The 21,796-nt window shown below is 42.7% G+C and overlaps 1 protein-coding gene across 1 annotated transcript in view; it reads left to right on the top strand.

The window, feature by feature from the left end:
- Positions 1 to 1,289: 1,289 nt before the first annotated feature.
- slc13a1 (solute carrier family 13 member 1) overlaps positions 1,290 to 21,796 on the top strand; it is a 37,261-nt gene continuing 16,754 nt past the window's right edge. Inside the window, exons 1-8 of the mRNA XM_033038372.1 lie at positions 1,290 to 1,388; positions 4,688 to 4,816; positions 7,582 to 7,718; positions 9,174 to 9,365; positions 13,048 to 13,096; positions 15,609 to 15,763; positions 17,514 to 17,633; positions 19,502 to 19,600. Of these exons, the coding sequence (XP_032894263.1) occupies positions 1,290 to 1,388; positions 4,688 to 4,816; positions 7,582 to 7,718; positions 9,174 to 9,365; positions 13,048 to 13,096; positions 15,609 to 15,763; positions 17,514 to 17,633; positions 19,502 to 19,600 (980 nt within the window). The remainder of the gene's footprint in view (positions 1,389 to 4,687; positions 4,817 to 7,581; positions 7,719 to 9,173; positions 9,366 to 13,047; positions 13,097 to 15,608; positions 15,764 to 17,513; positions 17,634 to 19,501; positions 19,601 to 21,796) is intronic.

Here is a 21,796-nt window from a genome sequence, read left to right as displayed (position 1 = left end):
TTTCCTTCCACATTCCAAAGGCGTGCTGGGTTGTAGCTGGATTGACGTGTAAATCACCCCCCAGTGTGCAGGATAGAACTAGTGTGTGTGTGATCGCTGGTTTACGTGGACTCAAAGGCCCGTTTCCACGTTGTATCTCTAAACTATCCAAAACCTCTAAACTCTGAAGATCATAGATGCTGATGTTAGTGCTGTGCAGTGTTCAAGAGCCTGATGGTTGTTGGGAAGAAGCTGTTCTTGAACCTGGTAACCATGGTTTTCAGGCTCCTGTGCCAACTTGCCGATGGGAGCAGAGAAATTAGAAAATGTCCAGGGTGGTGTGGATCTTTGACGATAATGGGCACCTTTTGAGGCAGCACCGCTAACAGATCCCTTCGACGGTGTGGAGGTCGGTCCCTATGATGGATCAGGCAATATGTATCACTGACTCTCTGTAGTCTACTACACACCTGGGCTTTCGAGTTATTGAACAAGGCCGTGATGGACCCAGTTAGTGTGCTCTCCCTGAACCACCCTTGTAACATGTACAAAGTACCAAATTGCTGGCTTGTTTTCCAAAGAAAAAAAGGTTGGACATTTTAAGAAAATGTCCCGGGGGTGGGGGAGGAACTGTAGATGCTGGTTTAAACTGAAGACAGACACTAAAAGCTGGAGTAACTCAGCAGGTCAGGCAGCACCTCTGGAGAAAAGGAATAGGTGACATTTTGGGTCGACACCCTTCTTCAGACTGAGAGTCAGGGGAGAGATAAATGAAATATAGACAGTACTTGGGGCAAATGAATGGAAGTTATACAAAAAGCAATGATAATCAAGGAAATGTGGTCCATTGTTGGTTGTGGGATAAGTTATATCGAGTTATACAGGACGACAGTAAAACTAGTGCGGCAACTAGTGTGGGGTTGAGGTTGGTCAATGCTATTTCAGTCAGAAATACTTTGCAGAATTACAACGTTTTCACACAAGATTGTGCAGTGCATTTCAGTTTAGTTCAGTTTATTGTCACGTGTACCGAGGTACAGTGGAAAGCAAAATACATAATTAAAATAAGATTGTAAGTCGACAGTGCTGCATTAAGCAACTGAGAACTTGCCCTTTCATCAGAGGTTTAGCAAATGGGCACCGAAATAGCAAAGATTAATTTTCAACCAGCTCAGGGGTCGAGTTGTATTCTTTGTTACTGAGCCAGCTGGAAGGGAGGTGTGTCTTAAAGATTAACTCGTGAAGCACTATTTAAGCATCAGGAGAACCATTGACTTGGAGCAGTTAGCTCTGACAATTCACCTCAAGCTATGGGTTTAGCCAGTCATGTCTGGTGCTTCCGAAAGTTGATCATTATTTTGTTCTGTCCTCTGTTATTCCTGCCGCTGCCTCTCATCGTCAAGACTAAAGTAAGAGATTTGTTGGCCAAATATCTACTGCGCTGAATAGACTTGTTTTGCTTTTCCACCTTTTGGTCTTTGCTGCTGTTAATTTTGTCAGCATTATGTTGAAATGATCTTTTCTGCATCACGGGCTTGCAAACAGACTACTTTCTCAATGAGGGACCATTAATGCAGGGATTTACTTTTAAGTTGATTTTAATTTTGATTTCAGCACCATCTGTGTTATATTGGACCCTCATTTCCAGATTTATAAAAATATATGTTGAAGGTAAATTTTCTGGTAATGCAAAATCATCTCAAATCAAATCTATGAAATCAAAACAAAATGATATTCTGAAATGTGATTTTCAATTCCCTAATACAGACTAGGCAAACAAAGAAATGTATGTCCCGATCCCAAGATCAAGTGTTTTAATTACATTTTGTGTTAAAAAGTATTTAAAAATGTCAATGGCAACACCAATTTGAAGGGTCTATGGTCAATAAGGTTTAGTCTACTTGCCTGAGTTGTCTCCTGCCTTCTTCTAAGCTCACTGTGATACACATGTCTATTGTCACCGAGTACAATTTCTAGATATTATTGGACTGTGAATTTCATGAAACCTACAGCTCGAAATCATGACAATCGATAAAGAGCAGCACGGTGGTGCAGCGGTAGAGCTACTGCCTTACAGCGCCAAAGTCCCAGGTTCCACCCTGACTACGGGTGCTGTCTGTACAGAGTTTGTACGTTCTCCCCGTGACCTACGTGGGTTTTCTCCGAGATCTTCGGATTCCTCCCGCACTCCCAAGAAGTACAGGTCTGTAGGTTAATTGGCTTGGTATAAATGCCAATTGTCCCTAGTGTGTGTCGGATAGTGTTAATGTGCGGGGATCGCTGGTCAGTGCGGGCCATAGGGCCGTAGGGCCTGTTTCCACGCTGTATCTCTAAACTAAATTGCAGAACGGCAATAGATTTCACAAGATACTCCACCTACATTACTAATGCAGCAAAGACACAGAACACAATTGGGCTGTATCTCTAAACCAAACTAAACTGGACAGTCAATTTGTAATGAATGAATAGAAATTTATTTTATTTTTTGGGGTTGGAGTGTTGATGTTGGCATGGGATTGGGGAATGTAGGGTGTCATAGCTGTTGTGAGGGAGTTAGATGTGGCCCTTGTGGCTAAAGGGATCAGGGGGAATGGAGAGAAGGCAGGTACAGGATACTGAGTTGGATGATCAGCCATGATCATATTGAATGGCGGTGCAGGCTCGAAGGGCCGAATGGCCTACTCCTGCACCTATTTTCTATGTTTCTATGTGTGCTGGGATTATCTGGTACAAATATACCTCTCTTTATTTAAGTTCTTTCCGGTAGCTGATTTTCACAAAAGAGAAGCCTTCTTGACTTGATGTGACTCAAGCAGTAATTGAATACTGAGCCTTGCTTTGTCCAAGGTTCTGAAGTTTTCACTAAGTGTAAAGCTGAATGGAAGTCAATTTACACAGCTTTGAATTCCCGATTCAAGGAATTGTAACAAGCAGGCTGACACTGATCAGGTTTGCAACCAAAGAAGGCATACATGGAGCATAGAACCATACAGCATAGGAACAGGCTCGCAATGTCCATGTCGAACAACTAATCTCCTCTGTCTGTACATGATCAAAATTGACGGTCACTTTTTGAAATGGCAGCCTAAAGATTTGCATCATTTTATGTTTCTATGGTCATTTAACCATGGGTTAGGGTAGTGAATGTAGGTATGGAACTGCACAACAAGCACCAAAAGGTGTTGTCTGCAGACATCAAAAGAAACAAAAGTACACGAGGTCTGGATTTTGGAGATTATTTTATAACAGCAATGAAACTGTCGAGGTGGACGTGATAAAAATGAGGGAGAACTAATCAATATATTCATAGTAAAACACTTAGTGCTGGAGTAACTCAGTGGGTGGGAATGGATAGTTGACATTTTGGGTTGAGACCCTTCTTCAGAATTCTCCAATCTATCGCTCCTATTGATAGCAGATTTAAGAAGGTCCTTCCCTGAATGAAACTGCTTCTGAACTTTTAAGAAACATGGTTTGGTTTAGAGAAAAAAGGAAACAATGGCAAAACCAAACACTGGTAACTCAGTGTACCTTTTCAAAGCAGCTCCATGCAAAAGTAGGTTTATTTTTATAATACGGACATAACATGAAAATATATATTTGTTGAGATTCTCAAATGAAAATCAAGTCAGTTCTGAGCGAACTGACTTAGCTCACTGCAACATCTGAAATCAAACTCAGTGCATGATGTTGCAGTCTCTTGCCCAGAGTAAGTGAATCGAGGACCCGAGGACACAGGTTTAAGGTGAAGGGGAAAAGGTTTAATAGGAATGTGAGGGGTAACTTTTTCACACAAAGGGTGGTGGGTGTATGGAACAAGCTGCTAAAGGAGGTAGTTGAGGCAGGGATTATCCCAACGTTTAAGAAAGAGTAGGACAGGTACATGGATAGGACAGGTTTGGAGGGATATGGACCAAATGTGGGCAGTTGGGATTAGTGTAGTTGTGACATGTTGGCCGGTGTGGGCACGTTGGGTCAAAGGGATTATTTCCACACTCTGTCACTCTATGACTATGATTTATGACCAGCTTCAAACTTTCTGATTTGGATTTACATGCCTGGAATTCGCTTTCTGCTGGCAGTCTTAAAATTATTATTTTTTAAAAAATTTATTTTATTAGAAGCAATTGTACAAGAATAAAGCAATCGGCATAACAATTATACAATTTTTGTACAGCTTCATTTTTAACATTTTATAAATTGATACATGAAACGGAAAAAAGTAAAAAGGAAAGAATGAAGAAAAAGAAGATACAAAAAGAAAAAACTGAGATATATCCCACTATCCTTACCCCCCCCCCCCCCCCCCCCCCCCCCCGCTCACCCATCCCAAGCATCGGTTTTAAATTTGTGTTCAACCATTCTATTGTTGAAGAAATTCAGTGAAATGAGACCATGTTTTGGAGAATTGGTCTGATTTATCAGCCAAAACAAGCCTACTTTTTTCTAAATGTAGTGTCTCAGACTTAAAATTATTCAGCAAAATTAAGAAGTCAAGAATACACAGAATCTTTTTTTTTTGTGAGCAAACTTAATTCAAAGTTGGAGGGTTGAACTGCAGAGTTATGTAGATGTTATAGTGGTGATGGTTAGTTCATTGATGATACAGCAAGTGAATCTCAGGAATAACAAAAACAGCTTTATCTTTTTTTTGAATTTGCAATTGATATTGTTTCTACTGTTTGTTATTTTCTCTTCTGGTGAAAAGGAGTCTGAATGTGCTTTCACTATGCTGGTTGTGGCGATATATTGGCTAACGGAAGCCATGCCGCTTTCTGCAACAGCTTTACTCCCGGCACTCATGTACCCGCTCTTTGGCATCATGAAATCCTCAGAGGTGAGTTATGGTACAAACCTTATGCAAATGAACACTCCACTAACAAACGGAACAAAGATTAGTCTGAAGAAGGGTCTCGACCCGAAATGTCACCCATTCCTTCTCTCACAGAACTCGCTAGAATTTAGAAGATTGAGGGGGGATCTTATCGAAACTTACAAAACTCTTAGGGGGTTGGACAGGCTAGTTGCAGGAAGATTATTCCCAATGTTGGGGAAGTCCAGAACAAGGGGTCACATTTTAATGATAAGGGGAAATCTTTTGGACTGGGACGAGAAAAACATTTTTTACACAGAGAGTGGTGAATCTGTGGAATTCTCTGCCACAGAAGGTAGTTGTGGCCAGTTCATTGGCTATATTTAAGAGGGAGTGAGATATGGCGCTTGTGGCTAAGGGGATCAGGGGGTATGGAGAGAAGGCAGGTACAGGATACTGAGTTGGATGATCAGCCATGATCATATTGAATGGCGGTGCAGGCTCGAAGGGCTGAATGGCCTACTCCTCCACCTATTTTCTATGTTTCTATGTTTCCAGAGACGCTGCCTGTCCCGCTGAGTTACTCCAGCTTTTTGTGTCTATCTTCGGTTTAAACCAGCATCTGCAGTTCCTTCCTGCACATGATAAGGGAATAACATTTAGTGCAAGGTAAAGCCAGTAAAGTCTGAGCAGAGATAGTCTGAGGGTCACCAATGAGGTAGATAGTAGATCAGGGCTGCTCTCTAGATGCGATACGATGGTTCAGTTGCCTGATCACAGCTGGGAAGAAACTGTCATCTGCAATCGCGCATTACAATCATTCAGCTCTTTTAAATCTCTATCCCAACAGCAACATTTCTTCTCTACACCGTGGATGGATCAATTGTAATCATGTATTGTCTTTCTGCTGACTGGTTAGCACACGACTAAAACTTCTCTCCGTACCTTGTGGCAATAAACTAAACTAAACTAAAGAACAAAAATGTTAAACACCATTGTCCCAGATATTGTGTTCAGGAGCAAGGTAACTTCAGATAGCCTTTGCTCTCTCTCTCCATCCCCTTCCCCTTCCCACGTCTCCCACTAGTCTTACTGCCTCCGCCTACATTCTATCTTTGTCCTGCCCCCTCCACTGACATCAGTCTGAAGAAGGGTCTCGACCCGAAACGTCGCCCATTCCTTCTCTCCATAGATGCTGTCTCACCCGCTGAGTTACCCCAGCATTTTGTGTCTACCTTCGATTTAAACCAGCATCTGCAGGTCTTTCTTACACAGCAAGGTAACTACGTTTGTTGTTAACTCTAACAAATGATGGTTTGGGCATTGGTTATAGACTTTCTCCATTATTATGTGACTTAGATTTGACATCATCAGTGACACTAAAGATGCAAGACTGGTTTAACAGTCAATTAAGATTGGCCAGTTTTCATAGACAAAAATGCAGTCACTGATTTATACTGTCGCACGCAAGCGAAATTAAGTGGGATGTAAAAAAAAAAAGACACAGATAGAAATATTAAATTAAAAAAAACCAATTAATTTAAAGATTTTAATAATTGTTGATTTTTTAATGTTTTGAGTTCTGAGAGACTCCACATTTATAAACTGTGTTTTCAGGGCAATAGAGAGTGCTCAGCAATAAAAATGTCTTGGGATTCCATTAATTTCACCTTATTCGGCAAACTTTAACCTGTTTATGAACTTTTACAGCAAAAATAGCATTTAAGGATTGGGTTTCATGTCAATGCTCTGCTTCTCTGCTAATTAAGCGCTTGAGAATTACCAGTGTATGTACTGTACATAGAGGGTAATGTACCAATTTCTTTGTAGAATAGAATAGAATGCCTTTTATTGTCATTCAAACAACTTGGTTTGAATGGAATTGCATCTTCTACAGTTTTCACATTACAAAAAAAACCGAGACCCACACTTAACACAGTTTACATAAACATCCATCACAGTGAATCTCCAACACCTCCTCACCGTGATGGAAGGCAAAGTCTTATCTCTTCCCTTTGTTCTTCTCCCGCGGTCCAGCAGTCCAACTGCAGCGTCGAGGCGAACTGGGGCTCCGATGTTAAAGCCCCCGGCGGACGATGGTAAGTCCCCGTGGCCACTAACCCGCACCGGGCGATGTTAGGCCCAGCTCCGTGTCCTTTAAACCCCGCGATTCCAGCGAGAGAAGTTTCCGTTGCGGGAGCTCCGAAAAGCGGTCTCCCACCAGGGACCTGGAGCTCCCGATGTTCCTGTCCACCGGGCCTGTGGCTGGAGCCTCCGAAGCTCCGAAGTCGGGTTGCAGCCGCGCGCCACCACAGCTTTTCCCGCTCTGAAGACGGCCAGCTCCGCGATGTCAGGTCCGCAGGATCCACGACTGGAGCCCTCAGGTTGGTCCCGGCCGGAGGCTGCCGCCGGCTCCTCGATGCCGCCGGCCCAACGACATCGGAGACCCGACAGGGAAAATGTCGGGTCCCCGTACAGGGAAGAGATTAACGGTTTCCCCCACAGCTCCACCCCCCCCCCCCCCACCCTCCACATATACACTGCTATAAAAATAATAAAAACTATGCTCAAGACATACATTTAACAAAACAAAAAAATTTAAAAAGACAGACGACTGTAGTCGAGCCGCTGCCGTTAGGCACCGCCACACTAACCCATTGTTATCATTGTTCCTGAAAGACTGATGTGGTTGTAGGCATTAAGCACAGCAAGTGCATACTATTCCGCTGCCAATACCATCGCAGATTCTCGACCCGCAATTTAATTAACTGTTCAATTAACATTTCCAGGTTGCTTCCGCCTACTTCAAAGATTTCCACGTCCTGTTGATCGGCATTATTTGCTTGGCCACTTCTATTGAGAAATGGAATCTACACAAGAGAATAGCCCTGAGGATGGTGTTGATAATGGGAGTCAATCCTGGACGGTAATGACCTTTTACCGAAAAACAAATAGCTTGTTCGATGATAGGCTAATTTAATGACTATAGCGCTATTGTAATGGAACCAAATTTTGGCCTTAATTCTTTCCCTGGGCAATAGTGTACCAATCTTATAGAGGTGTATAAGATCATGAAAGGAATAGATTGGGTAGATGCACAGAGTCTCTTGCCCAGAGCTGGGTAATCGAGGACCAGAGGACATAGGTTTAAGGTGAAGGGGAAAAGGTTTAATAGGGATGTGAGGAGTAGCTTTTTCACAAAAAGGGTGGCGGGTGAATGGAACAAGCTGTCATAGGAGGTAGTTGAGGCAGGGTCTATCCCAGTGTTTAAGAGGCAGTTAGACAGGATAGGTTTGGAGGGATATGGACCAAATGCTGGCAGGTGGGACATTGTTGGCCGGTGTGGGCAAGTTGGGCCGAAGAGCCAGTTTCCACGCTGTATCATTCTATAACTCTAATTAGTTGGCGTGATGATGCAGGATTATGGACCTGGTTTCTATGCTCCTTGACTCTTTGACTCCACCCTAATACAGGGGCAGATCATAAAACATCCACATTTGGCTGGTATAACAGAGATATAGAATAATCTTTAAGCCTTTGGAACTTTAGAATATCATTAAATAGAAATGTTTTACATTAAAGTGTCTTGCAAAGTACCTGGAGTTGTGGACATGGACAACGTGGAAACAGGCCCTTCGGCCCATCTGGTCCGTGGTGACCAACGATCAGCCCATAGAACTATACTAGTTCTATCCTATGCACTAGAGACGATTTACAGAAGCCAATTAATCTACAAACCTGCACGTCTTTGGGATGTGGGAGGAAACCCACGCGGTCACAGGGAGAACGTGCAAACTCCACGCAGACAGCCCCCGAGGTCAGGATTGAACCCAGATCTCTGGCGCAATGAGGTAGTGGCTCTACCAGATGCGTCACTGTACCACCCATTTCTTCGGACTCTAGACATAAGAAGGTCCCTGACCCAAACGCCGTTGTCCATTACCTCCCCTTGACCCACTGAGTTTCTCCAACAGATTGTGTTTTGCATGAGGGTAAACCTTCTTGTTTTAATGAAAGTATGGGCGACACGGTGGCGCAGCGGTAGAGTTGTTGCCTCACAGCGCCAGAGACCCAGGTTCGATCCTGACTACGGGTGCTGTCCGTATGGAGTTTGCGCGTTCTCCCTGTGAGCATGTGGGTTTTCTCCGGGTGCTCTGGTTTCCTCCCACATTCCAAAGGTTTGTACGTTAATTAGCTTCGGTAAGTTGTAAAATCGTCCCTGTTGTGTGGAACAGTGTGAGTGCTAGCTGGTCGGCGTGGGCCGAAGGGCCTGCTTCCGCCATGTATCTCTTAAGTTTATTACATTCAACTTTGCTAATTTGAGATTAAACTTTCTGTGGAGTCTTTCTGATTATGCATCACCTTGTTCTACATTTAACAGGCTAATGATGGGGTTTATGCTCAGTTGCGTTTTCCTCTCTATGTGGCTCAGTAATACCTCCACTGCAGCTATGGTGATGCCCATCGTTGAGGCCGTTCTTCAACAGATCATGAAGGCAGGGTCGGTGACCGATGCCGCTCACAACACTACGAATGGATTCACAAACCAGGCCTTGGAAGTGAATGGTAAGATGTGAGAGAGGGCACACTCAGTTTTGTGCTCAAGTCATCTTACTTCTTTTAGTTATTCGGTTCGATCTCTGCACCTCCATTCACGTTCCCTCTGTTACCCTTTAAATCAAAGAGAAAGAATCTGTGATGAAGAATTTGGAAGAAAAAGAACAAGTCGAACTTGAGTGGAGCACAAAGGAATTAGTAAAGGAAAATGGACAGATGAAAGAAAAAAACAAAGAGATGAATGGGTAGTGTATTCAACAAAGATTATCACTACGTTGTCAGCTCACACATTGTTCCTTTCCTACTTTATGCTAATTAATTTCCTTATTCATAATGCAAAGTTTACAGGACAACCCAATGTGACAGAGTGGACGTGCAGAGGATCTTTCCACTGGTGGGAGAATCTAGGACCCGAGCCATAGCCTCAGAATTTAAGGACCCACCTTTGGAAAGGAGCTGAAGAAGAATTTCTTCAGTCAGAGGGTGGTGAATCTGTGGAATTCATTGCCACGGAAGGTTGTGGAGGCCAAGTCAATAGATATTTTTAAAGCGGAGATTGATGGATTCTGGATTAGTAAGGGTGTCAGGGGGTTTGGGGAGAAGGCAGGAGAATGGGGTTGAAAGGGAAAGATAGATCAGTCATGATTGAATGGCGGAGTAGACTTGATGGGCCGAATGGCCTAATTCTGCTCCTATAACATAATTGCTAATATTTTGAAGCGCAGTTAATTCTCCTACATCCTGTAAACCAGCCACAAGGCTATTTTTTCATTTGGACATATATAGGGATATCAAGGGTTTAGATGGCTGCGGACTAGCCCAGACTGCCAACCTGGTCAGCATGGACAGGTTGGGCTGAAGGGCCTGTGCTCCTTGATGCGATGACGATATTACATAGGCTGTTGGAACTGGTCTTCATGCTGTTTCCTGTTCAGCCCAGGTGAAGTATTGAATATGCCAGTTCACACTGTTCAAGGCTCTGATGTTTGCTGCAAGTGTCACTTACAAGCAGTTAATTTGTTTGTTGAAGTTGTCTGTAATTTTATTTCATGGTTTGATTCCACTTTAAGGTAGGATTTTCTCATCATGTTTGTCTCTTTCATTAAAATGTGACTGAACGTTTCACTTTGATACAGAAAGATAAAACTGATATTGAACTCTTTGTTCAGCAGTAGTGTGATTAATATAAGTAGGCGGGTGGTGCAGTGGCGCAGCTGTAGAGTTGTTGCCTTACAGTGCCAGGGGCCTGGATTCCATCCTGACTGTGGGTGCTGTCTGTATGGAGTTTGTGCGTTCTCCCTGTGACTGCGTGGGTTTGCTCCGGGTGTTTCCTCCCACATTCGAAAGACGTGCAGATTTGTAAGTTAATTGACTTCTGTACATTGTCACTAGTGTGTGGGATAGAACTAGTGTATGGGTATGGTATGGTCCTGTCTTCTAAACATTTTAACTCCCCTCCCCATTCCCACACTGACCTTTCTGTCCTAAGCTTCCTCCATTGTCAGATGAGGCCAAACGCAAACTGTAGGAAGAGGACCTCATATTTCGCTTGGGCAGTGGTATGAATATTGATTCAAGTAACCCTTGTATCCCCCCTCTCTCCATTCCTCCCTCACCCAAGTTGTATGAGCGTCAAATTGTACCTTAAAGTGGAATCAAACCTGAAGAAGGGTCTCGACCTGAAACGTCACCTATTCCTTTTGCCCAGAGATGCTGTCCGACCCGCTGAGTTACTCCAGCTTTTTGTGTCTATCTTCTAATGAAGGATTGCTCTAATGTGCAGAACAAATAATATGGGCAGAAGTGCCTGTTCCTGTGTTGAACTGTTCTATGCTCTGTGCCAATTAACAGGCTGCGCATGATGAGTACCTGTGATTCAAATCCTTTCAGAAGACAAAATAAAATGCGCAAATAAGCGTTTCAATGTTACGATGAGTTTTCACTATATCTCCGAATACCACAAAGTGCAAACGACCTCGCCGATCGTGGTTCTAGCAGATTGACTTCACAATTGATGATGTTATCATCCTCTGATACATTTGTCTCATAACAGCCTAATCAAGAGCAATGATCGCAGTCGGGAGAAAATGGTTTGCAATGATTCACTGTAACTAGTCTGCAAGCTAAACGACATTTGAGTTTACATTGTAAAATTGCTGCTTTGACATGCGTGTCAGATTTTAATTGCGACTCAAATGTGGTGCTATCGAAGATTACATACTATGCCCTTCACATTTCAATTGTAGCATGAGTCATAAATTATAGGGCAGTACATTAAGATAGACGTTCGAAAAATGTGAAGAAATTTGCATATTTAGTGATTTAATAATTTGTCTACAATGCCTTTCACTATCCCCTTCCATAGACTTATGTGACTTTATTCAATGGAAAGATGCATTAGTTTGGCTTTGGTTTGCTTTGGTTCAGTTTAGCAATGTAGCAGGGAAATTTGCCCTTATGGCCCATGGTGACCATCGATCATCCATTCACACTAGTTTTATGTTATCTCATTTTTACATCCACTTAGGTTAGTTTGGTTTGGTTTACTTGGGTTTGCTTTGGTTCAGTTTGACAATGCAACACAGAAATTGGCCCTCTCATCCCACTGAGTCCATGCCCACCACCGATCACTGGTTCACACACATTCTATGTTATCCCACTTTCTCATTCACTTCCTACGCACTGGGGGGCAATTTTTGCAGCAGCCAATTCATTCACGGACCTGCCCGTCTTTGAGATCGGGGAGGAAAGCAGAACACCCAGAGGAAACCCAAGTGGTCGCAGGGAGAATGTGCAAACTCCACACGGACAGCACCCGAGGTCAGGATCGAACCCGTGTCTCTGGTGCTGTGAGGCAGCAGCTGTGCCATGATACCACCCACAATTCCAGTTATAGTTTGGATGTCAATTTAATTACAATTACACTTGCTTTAAGTTTCTCTAAGAGCCCATTTGGGAGGTTAAAAGTTCATGCTCAAGGAGTAGACTTAGGCCATTTGGCACATCAAGTCTACTCCGCCATTCAATCATGGCTGATCTATCTTTCCCTCTCAACCCCATTCTCCTGCCTTCTCCCCATAACTCCTGACACCCGTACTAATCCAACATGTGTCAATCTCTGCCTTAAAAAGCATGGAGCTGCATGTTCTTATAGTTTCAAGCTTATTTTACCCAGCTTCCATGCGTACTCTAACTAGCTCAGCCTCAATAGGACAAGCTAATGCCAGATACAGTCAACCCAATCTGCCATTTGCATGACCACTTGGCCTGTCAAAAGTTATCAATAGGTCTACTGACAAGTCAGTAGTTTAGTTTGGTTTAGAGATACAGCATGGAAACAGGCCCTTCGGCCCACCGAGTCCGCACCGACCAGCGACCCCCGCATATAAACACAACCTGGCGCACACTAGGGACAATTTACATTTACTCCAAGCCAATTAACCTACAAACCTGTACGTCTTTGAAGTGTGGGAGATCTCAGACTCCGTACAGACAGCACCCGTAGTTGGGATCGAACCCGCGCTGCAAGGCAGCAACTCTACCGCTGCGCCACCGTGACGCCCTAAAAAGTACCTGATATGTTAACTGTGTTTCTTTCTCCACCAATGCCACCTGACATGCTGATTATTTCCTGAATTATTTTGTTTCAATTTCTGCATTTGCAGTAGATGTCTCACTGATTTTGTTTGTCTCCCCAGTCATTCTATTGGTGAAGATATTCAAGAATGCAAAATCGCATCAGAAGAGGTAACTAAATTTTCCTAATAACACTTGCTTAACTTTAATTACAATCCCAATCCTCTGTTTTGTCGTCAGTCTGAAGAATTCTACTATTTTTTTAACTGAAGTTGTAACGTTGCAAGTTTAATTTCTTTCTTGGCATCGCGGTGCCTCAGGAAGGCCCTCAGCATCCATAAGGACTCATCACACCCCTGCCACGGTCTGTTTCAACTACTTCCCTCTGGCAGACGTTACAAGGCCTTCTACGCCCGAACCTCCAGACTCAGGAACAGTTTCATCCCAAGAGCTATAGCGGCTCTGAACCGGCCCTAATGAGTGCCCCCCCACCCACCCCCTTTGGACAGTCTCCCTCAGATGGTCACGTCAATCAATCCAGCTTGTTTATTTATGTATTGTATTTATTTACCTTTCCTGGACACCAGTGGAGCTGCACACTAAATCTCGTTGCACTGACGTGCAATGACAATAAAAGATATATTATTATATATTATTATTATTATTATTATATATTTCTACTCATATTGGCAAGAAGCATTTCACTACACCTAGGTGTATGTGACCAATAAATAACCTTTGAACCTTTGAACCTTTGATATTTCTTCCATAATTAAACATTCCCTTCTGCCCTGAGATTGTTCAATATGGACCATTGGTTCACTCGATTGCTCAAATTCTTCTGAAATGAACTTGAATTTCGGCAAACTATTCTAATATAGTTGTATTATGGTTGCTTCAAGATTTCTTTAGTTCTGAGGTACAGCATGGAAACAGGCCCTTCGGCACACTGAGTCCACATTGACTAGCGATCACCTCGCACACTATCACAATCTTACACACTGGTGGGAAAAACTTACAGTTTTTACGGGTCAATTTGCCTTCAAACCTGTACATCTTTGGAATGTGGGAGGATGCGGGAGATCCCAGAGAAAACCCATGCGGGTCGCGGGGAGAACGTACAAACTCCGTACAGACAGCACTCGTAGATGGGATCGAACCTGGGTCTCTGGCTCTGTGAGGCAGTAACTCTACTGCTGCGCCACGGTGCCCCTATAATTTGTACAAATTCCAGTACTAATAGAGTAGAGAAGCCTGTTTTTATAGTTTCTCGCCAGTGCAGAACATTTAAGACATTTGGGATCTTCTGACCATTGCACCAGCATGGTTTAACTAACCCATCACAGATCTGAACCCTTCCCTGCTCCATTTTTTAAAGTGTGTAGGAAAAAACTGCAGATGCTGGTTTAAATCGAAGATAGAGACAAAATGCTTGAGTAACTCAACGGGCCAGGCAGCATCTCTGGAGAAGGAATGGGTGACATTTCGGGTCGAGACCCTTCTTCAGACTGATGTCAGCAAAGTGGGAGGTACATAGATAAGTAAGTGTACAGATGAGGAAGTGTAAGATGTGAAAACATGACAAAGGGAATGGAGATCAAGGAAAATGTAGAATAGATCATTGTTAGTTGGGAGAAGTTGAAACAACAAAGCAAATAGAGATAAAATGTAGTCAGAGACAGTAAGACTGGTCAGAGAACTGGGAAGGGGGAGGGGATGGAGAAAGAGGGAAAGCAAGGGTTACTTGAAGTTAGAGAAGTCAATGTCTGTACCGCTGGGTTGTAAGGTGCCCAAGCGAAATATGAGATGGTGTTCCTCCAATTTGCGCTGGGCCTCACTCTTCCAAATGTTATGTTAATGGAAGAAGAAGTGGACTTAATTACTGCAAACCATTGTCTTCTCGATCATCTGTTCTATCCATAAAACAGGCCCATTGACATAATGTATAGAAAACACAGTAAAAATACCCGAAGGTGCAGGGTAAAATTGTAAAGCAATAAAGGCTGGAATTGCAGGTATGGAGAATTTTCAGGGTAGTTTAGTTTTAGAATACAAGTCAGAAAGAATCCAAAGATAATACATGATTCCAATGAAACCATCCTCATTGTATAGAGACAGGATAAAGGGACTTGCGTTTGGTGAGTAAGAAATGCTGCTGTTGGAGTAGGGGTTTAAAAGAGTGGAGCGATTGTAATGAGTGATTGCAGATCCACGTCTGGGACCAGCGCGCAGGGAGTAACTTGCGTTAGGCGCCATCTTGTCCAACTTCAGTATTTCAGCCTTTCTTCTTTGCAGAATCCTTCCTCTTATTTTGGTGCCTCAATCGAAAACACACCCTGCATTTATCTGATTGTTGACAAAAATTAAAAATGATTGCAATTTGTAAATCATAAAACAATTGTATTTGGAACTGTGCTTGGAACTGATGATAAAGCACACACACACACATCAAAATCCTATACTTCCAGCGGCGGAAGTCTGCAGGAACTGGAGGACAGATATGTGTGGTGTGTCCGTCGCCGTTCCCGTTGGAAACCAGCCGCTAATGTTTTCAACGATGATGAATGAATGAATGAACAAACTGTGACCTGCTGACTTCCCACATCCAGGTGCCACGTGGAGTGTAAAATATATCAGAATATTTCCCAATGATTCTCGAGCGTTATTTTTTTTTCTCCGACAGGCTGCAAAAGAAAGTGTGAGCAAATATAAAAGTGAGAAAGATAGTAACTTATGCAAAGGAATCTGTCTCTGCGTCGCTTACTCTTCCACTATCGGAGGATTAACTACAATCACCGGCACCTCCACCAATCTTATTTTTGCTGAGGAATTCAACATGTGAGTATTTCGCAGCATTTCATATATATTTATTGAACTTGCCCAGTGAATTCTGTCTCCTTTCCTATTAAAGTTGAGTAAAACTCATTAATATGCAGTTAGTGGATTGAAATAGTAGTCTGTCTGCTCTGCGTACTGTAATGTGGTGGGGGCAAAGGATACGGTAAATGGCAAGACCCTGAACAGCATTTTCCCAACTCCTGACATCAGGTTAACTGGTCTTTAATTCCATTTTCTCTCGCCTTCTTTTCGAAAATTATACACATGTTAACTTAAAATCAAGGATCAATGGAATTTAGGAAGATGATAACAGAGCTTTGAAGTATTGAGACACGAAGTTGGGAGGTCATGCTGCAGCTGTAAAAGACATTGGCGAGGCTGCATTTAGAGTATTGTGTTCAGTTCTGGGCACCATGTTATAGGAAAGGTGTTGTCAAGCTGGAAAGGGTGCAGAGAAGATACACAAGGATGTTTCCAGGACTCGAGGGGGCCATAGCTATGAGGTTGAACAGGCTGGGACTCTATTCCTTGGAGTGCAGGAGGATGAGGATTGATCATATAGAGGTGTACAATATCATGAGAGGAATAGATAGGGTGGGTGTGGGCAAGTTGAGCCAAAAGGCTTGTTTCCATGCTGTAAGACTTTATGACTCCATGCATGCATTATCTCTGGGGTAAACGAACATTAAAAAAAATAATTTGGAATGGCGGAAATCTGAAATTTAACAAAAAAAAACAGAAAATGCTGGGAACACCCAACGGACCAGGCAGCATCTGTGGAAAAAGGAACACGTTTAACAATTCAGGTTGAATTTTTTGACCAACCTGATGAAATGTTAAATCTGTTTCTTCTTCCACGGATGTTACCATACATGCTGATTGCCCCATAATCTTCGGTATTTGTTGTTAACTCCACAGCCAACCTTTTCCAAAATCTTGGCTCACAGGTTATTAGCTGGGAGACAAAAGTGTTGGAGAAACTCAGCAGGTGCAGCAGCATCTATGGAGCGAAGGAAATAGGCAACGTTTCGGGCCCGAAACGTTGCCTATTTCCTTCGCTCCATAGATGCTGCTGCACCCGTTGAGTTTCTCCAACATTTTTGTCTACCTTCGATTTTCCAACATCTGCAGTTCCTTCTTAAACAGGTTATTAGCTGGTGAGAAATTATCAGATGTTAATTCTCTTAATTTCTTTCATCTTTGTCTGTAAATTACCATATTCTGGTTTTTGTTAATGTATTTGTTTTATCTGCAAATGGTATTGAAGTCTGTTTTTTTTATAATTGTACCAGAAATAGTCAAATCCAGTGAGTCACAAATTCACAGGTTATTGTAGTAGAATTAGGCCAATCGGCCCATCGAGTCTACTCCGCCATTCAATCATGGCCGATCTCTGCCTCCTAATCCCATTTTCCTGCCTTCTCCGCCAATAACCCTTGCCACCCGTTCTAATCAAGACTTTGTCTATCTCTGCCTTAAAAATATCCACTGACTTGGCCTCCACAGCCCTCTGTGGCAATTAGTTCCACAGATTAACTACCCTCTGACTACAGAAGTTCCTCCTCACCTCTTTAATTCTGTGCCCTTGAATTCTGAGGCTATGACCTCTGGTCCTAGACTCTCCCACCAGTGAACACATTCTTTCCACATCCACTCTATCTATGCCTTTCATTATTCAGTCAGTTAGGATGAATATAATTTTGTTTGAAATGAATAAGCAACTTTTTCAATAATATCATGTCTCACTTAGGCACTACCCCAAATGCCACTGTATAAACTTTGGGTCTTGGTTCATACTAGTCTTCCCGATGACTGTGATCATTGTGGTTTTATCCTGGGTCTGGCTGCACGTGCTTTACTTTGGATTCAAGTAAGTAATCTGTTGTCATTTTCACAGTCACTCCCAAAGAAGTAACATCTGCTCCTAGTTTCTTGTGTTCATAAGTTCTAGCAGTTAGAATCAATGATAGTCTGATGGTTTCCATTGGGGTAGATAGTAGTTCAGAACATTGCTCTAGTTGTGGTAGGAGGGTTCTGTTCCCTGATAACAGCTAGGAAGAAACTTGATGGGCCGAATGGCCTAATTCTGCGCCTATCACCTATGAACACGAACTTTCTATTTCTTCTCTGCATCGAGCAAAGAAACAGAAAGTTCATGTTCATAAGTGATAGGAGCAGAATTAGGCCATTCGGCCCATCAAGTCTACTCCGCCATTCAATCATGCCCGATCTATCTATCCCTCTCAACCCCATTCTCCTGCCATCCCCCCCGTAACCCCTGACACATTGTCCGAGGAAGGGGGAAAATCTAATCACACATGGAGCATAATATTAGCACAAATCAATGATCTTCCACGTGGATTATTGACATTAATTACCAGTCTATGGAATCTAAGCAGTTTCAAACTGTGGCATTGCTGGTAGAACTGCTGTCTCACAGCGCCAGAGACCCGGGTTCAACCCTGACCTCGGGTTCTGTCCGTGTGGAGTTTGCACATCTTCCCTGTAACCACTTGGGTTTCCTTCAGATGCTCCAGTTTGTAGGTTAATTGGCCTGTGTAAATTGCCTCTAGTGTGTAGGGAGTGGATGTGAATGTGGGATAACATAGAACTAGTATGAACGGGTGATTGGTGGTTGGCGTGGACTCGGTGCGCTGAAGGGCCTGTTTCCATGCTCTATCTTTCGATTCAATTCAATTAAAAATTAATCATTTGGATCTGTGCTAATTTGCAAAAAGTCCAATACAATATCATGACTCTCTCGGTAAAATATTATCTCCCAATCAAGTGTTCCCCGGATTCTATGATTTGAATCATTGTTTCCCAGCTTATAAGACGGAAGTTACCACTTGGTTGAAGTTGCAATTGTTTTAAATAGGTCCATCAGCTGAATGTACACAACCCCTAACATCTGACTACATTCACCTGCTATTTGTGAATGGCAGTGATAGTGAAGCGTGCAATTAAAACCTCGTGCTATTTTCAACAAGGCACAGACTGTTGGAGTAATGACAATGGCGCTAGTTAGAAAATAATGTACATTAATTCAAGACTGAGAACTGAAAACACAGAGGCCAATAAATGAAGCAGCCCTGCTGATAACTGATGACAATTTAGGAACTTCCTGTTAGACAACAGATGCACCGAAATCCCCAAACTGTTGACAACTGCACAGCATAATGATGGCAATTACCAATAGCCTCGCAATAATTACAGCAGCAAACTCCAGTACGTCGGCTTTTCTAACTCACTCCTCCACCAACGCACCTGTGTACATGAGGTGAGCAATGCAAAAGGTGCGGATGAACTAAAATTGACTTTCTGCCACTTAATATATTAGGACAACTGACCAAAGGTTTGCTCAAAAGGTTATGTTTTAAGGAACATCTTGAAGGAGGAAGACTGTCTCAGAGTCATAGTCAAATACCCAACAGATCAGGTGGCACCCATGGTGAAGGAATCATTGAGTTTTTGTCAGAACTACCAGATTCTAACTGACCCACTAAAAATGTCCAACTCTTTCTACATTTGCATGTTAAACGTTTAACTGTTGTATTTTTGAGTAATTGGACAATTTCATTCCCCTTGTACCAAACACCAAGGGCAAAGGATTGAATGTCTTTTGGGTGCACTGAGCATTATTCATTTAATGCTGCCGACAGTAGTTCATTAGTTTGTGTTTGACGTGACTTCAAGCTTACTACATTATAAAGTCTAACTTTCTCTGACACAAAACAGCTTTTCAAAGACATTTGAATTCCGCAAAGAAAAAAGCAACAGGGAAAAAGCATCAATAAAATTGATTGAAGAAGAATACAAGAAACTGGGACCCATGGGGTGAGACTTATCTTACATAAATTGATTTAATTACTGATAAAATAAACAATGTTTCTGAAATGAGGAAAGTTAGGAAGAGCTTGATTGATTTATTTTGGCTGTTGTGATCGACAACAACTAAGATGCAAAGCTAGGCCTTTGGTGACCACTCGATCCACCTGTTTCTAAATGCTTATATAGAGTAATACTTGTACTGAACTGTATACAAAATGAATTTCACTGTGCCTCAGTACATGCGACAACAAATAAAATACCACTGTACCATCTCTGTACTGCCCACTCCCCTGACATCAGTCTGAAGAAGGGTCTCGACCCGAAACTTCACCCATTCCTTCTCTCCAGAGATACTGCCTGTCCAGCTGAGTTACTCTTGCATTTTGTGTCTACCATTGTAACGTTGATCCATGATCACTTAATTTTAACATTTTCCAGGATGTTTTAGTTGCATTTCCGTTTTGCCAAAAGTGACAGGTTCTTGTGAAGGTGGAGCAAAAGTTTGACGTCATTCTGCATAAATTGGTACAGAGCGATAACTGGTGAGATCGCATATCTTGCAGAAGCATTAAGAAAGATAATTGGGCGTATACCAATGCTAATTGGATTCCATTCCATTTGGGTGTTATTTAGAAGCTCATCACCAAATAAATAATAGGGCGGCACGGTGGTGCAAGGGTAGAGTTGCTGCCTTACAGCGGCAGAGACCCGGGTTCGATCCTGACTACGGGTGCTGTCTGTATGGAGTTTGTACGTTCTCCCCGTGACCACATAGGTTTTCTCCCAGATCTCCGGTTTCCCCGCACACTCCAAAGGCGTCCAGGTTTGTAGGTTAATTGGCTTAGTATAAATGTAAATTGTCCCTGGCGAGTGTAGGTGGGCGGGAATTGCTGGTCGGTGCGGTCTCTGTGTTTCCTCGCTGTATCTCTAAATGAAACTAAACTAACGCCATGATTAATCTTGGTTTTGCCTGCCACTGAAATGTTCAATCTGCACTAGAAACAGAATTGTCATGTAAATAACCTACAAAAAGGCAATCTATATTAATCTGTATACTGGAAAATGAGTTATGCTCAGCGACTAAACATTTGTAATTGTGATTAATTTTTGAAATCAAAGACATCATAACTAGTCTAAAAGACTACAGATGCTTTAAATCTAAAACTGCTACAGAAAAATTAGCATATAAGCCAAGGACATCTGCATGAAAATTATGTGTTGAAAATCTATGTGACATTACAGTAATAAAACAAAAAATATGGAAATGCGCATCAAGTCAGGCAGCATCTGTGGGGAAAACATTTCAGGTTGATGATCTTTCCTCAGAATGAGGAACACTAAATGCTTTGTGATGCAGAGAGAGAGGGGAGGGATTGAGAGTGCAGAGGAAACGTATTTAGAATGATGAGGGGGGACCTCAATGAAACTTACCGAATAGTGAAAGGCCTGGGTAGAGTGAATGTGGAGAGGATGTCTTCGCTCTTGGTGGCCCTGTGGCGCAGTGGCCGAGCTACTGCCTTACGGCGCTAGAGACCCGGGTTTGATCCTGACTACAGGTGCTTGTCCGTATGGAGTTTGTACGTTCTCCCCGTGACATGCATGGGTTTTGCCCGAGATCTTCGGTATCCTCCCACATTCCAAAGACGTACAGGTTTGCAGGTTAATTGGCTCGGTATAAATGTAAAAATGTCCCTCGTGTGTGTAGAGTAGTGTTAATGTGCGGGGATCGCTGGTCGGTGCGGACTCAGTGGGCCGAAGGGCCTGTTTCCACGCTGCATCGCTAAACTAAACTAGTGGGAGAGTCGAGGACCAGAGGGCACAGCTCAGAATAAAAGGACGTATGTTTAGAGACATACAAGACATAGAGGAATACAATGTGGTGAACTGAGGAACTGGTGCCAGCATTATCTTTATTCTCTCCCCCTGCTCACCCCTCTGTGACATAAACCAATGTTTAATTCCTATATGTTGCTCGGCCTGTCAACTTGAAACATTAACTCTCTTTAACTCTTCAAACAGCCAACCAGACGTACTGAGTATACCCAGCATTATTTGATCTTACGGCAGAATTTGATTATTTAGCTGCGAGATCATTTTGATTAAGGGTTTTTCATCTTGATCAAGAAAGGTTTCTGGCAGGCATGGTTTTATGCATAGTATGGCGTGCTTTATTTCTCACATCTATCATCATTTGTTACCCAT

The sequence above is a fragment of the Amblyraja radiata genome, chromosome 19, assembly GCF_010909765.2.
Source record: "Amblyraja radiata isolate CabotCenter1 chromosome 19, sAmbRad1.1.pri, whole genome shotgun sequence".
Classification (NCBI taxonomy): domain Eukaryota; kingdom Metazoa; phylum Chordata; class Chondrichthyes; order Rajiformes; family Rajidae; genus Amblyraja; species Amblyraja radiata.
This window is presented reverse-complemented; position numbering and strand designations above follow the sequence as displayed.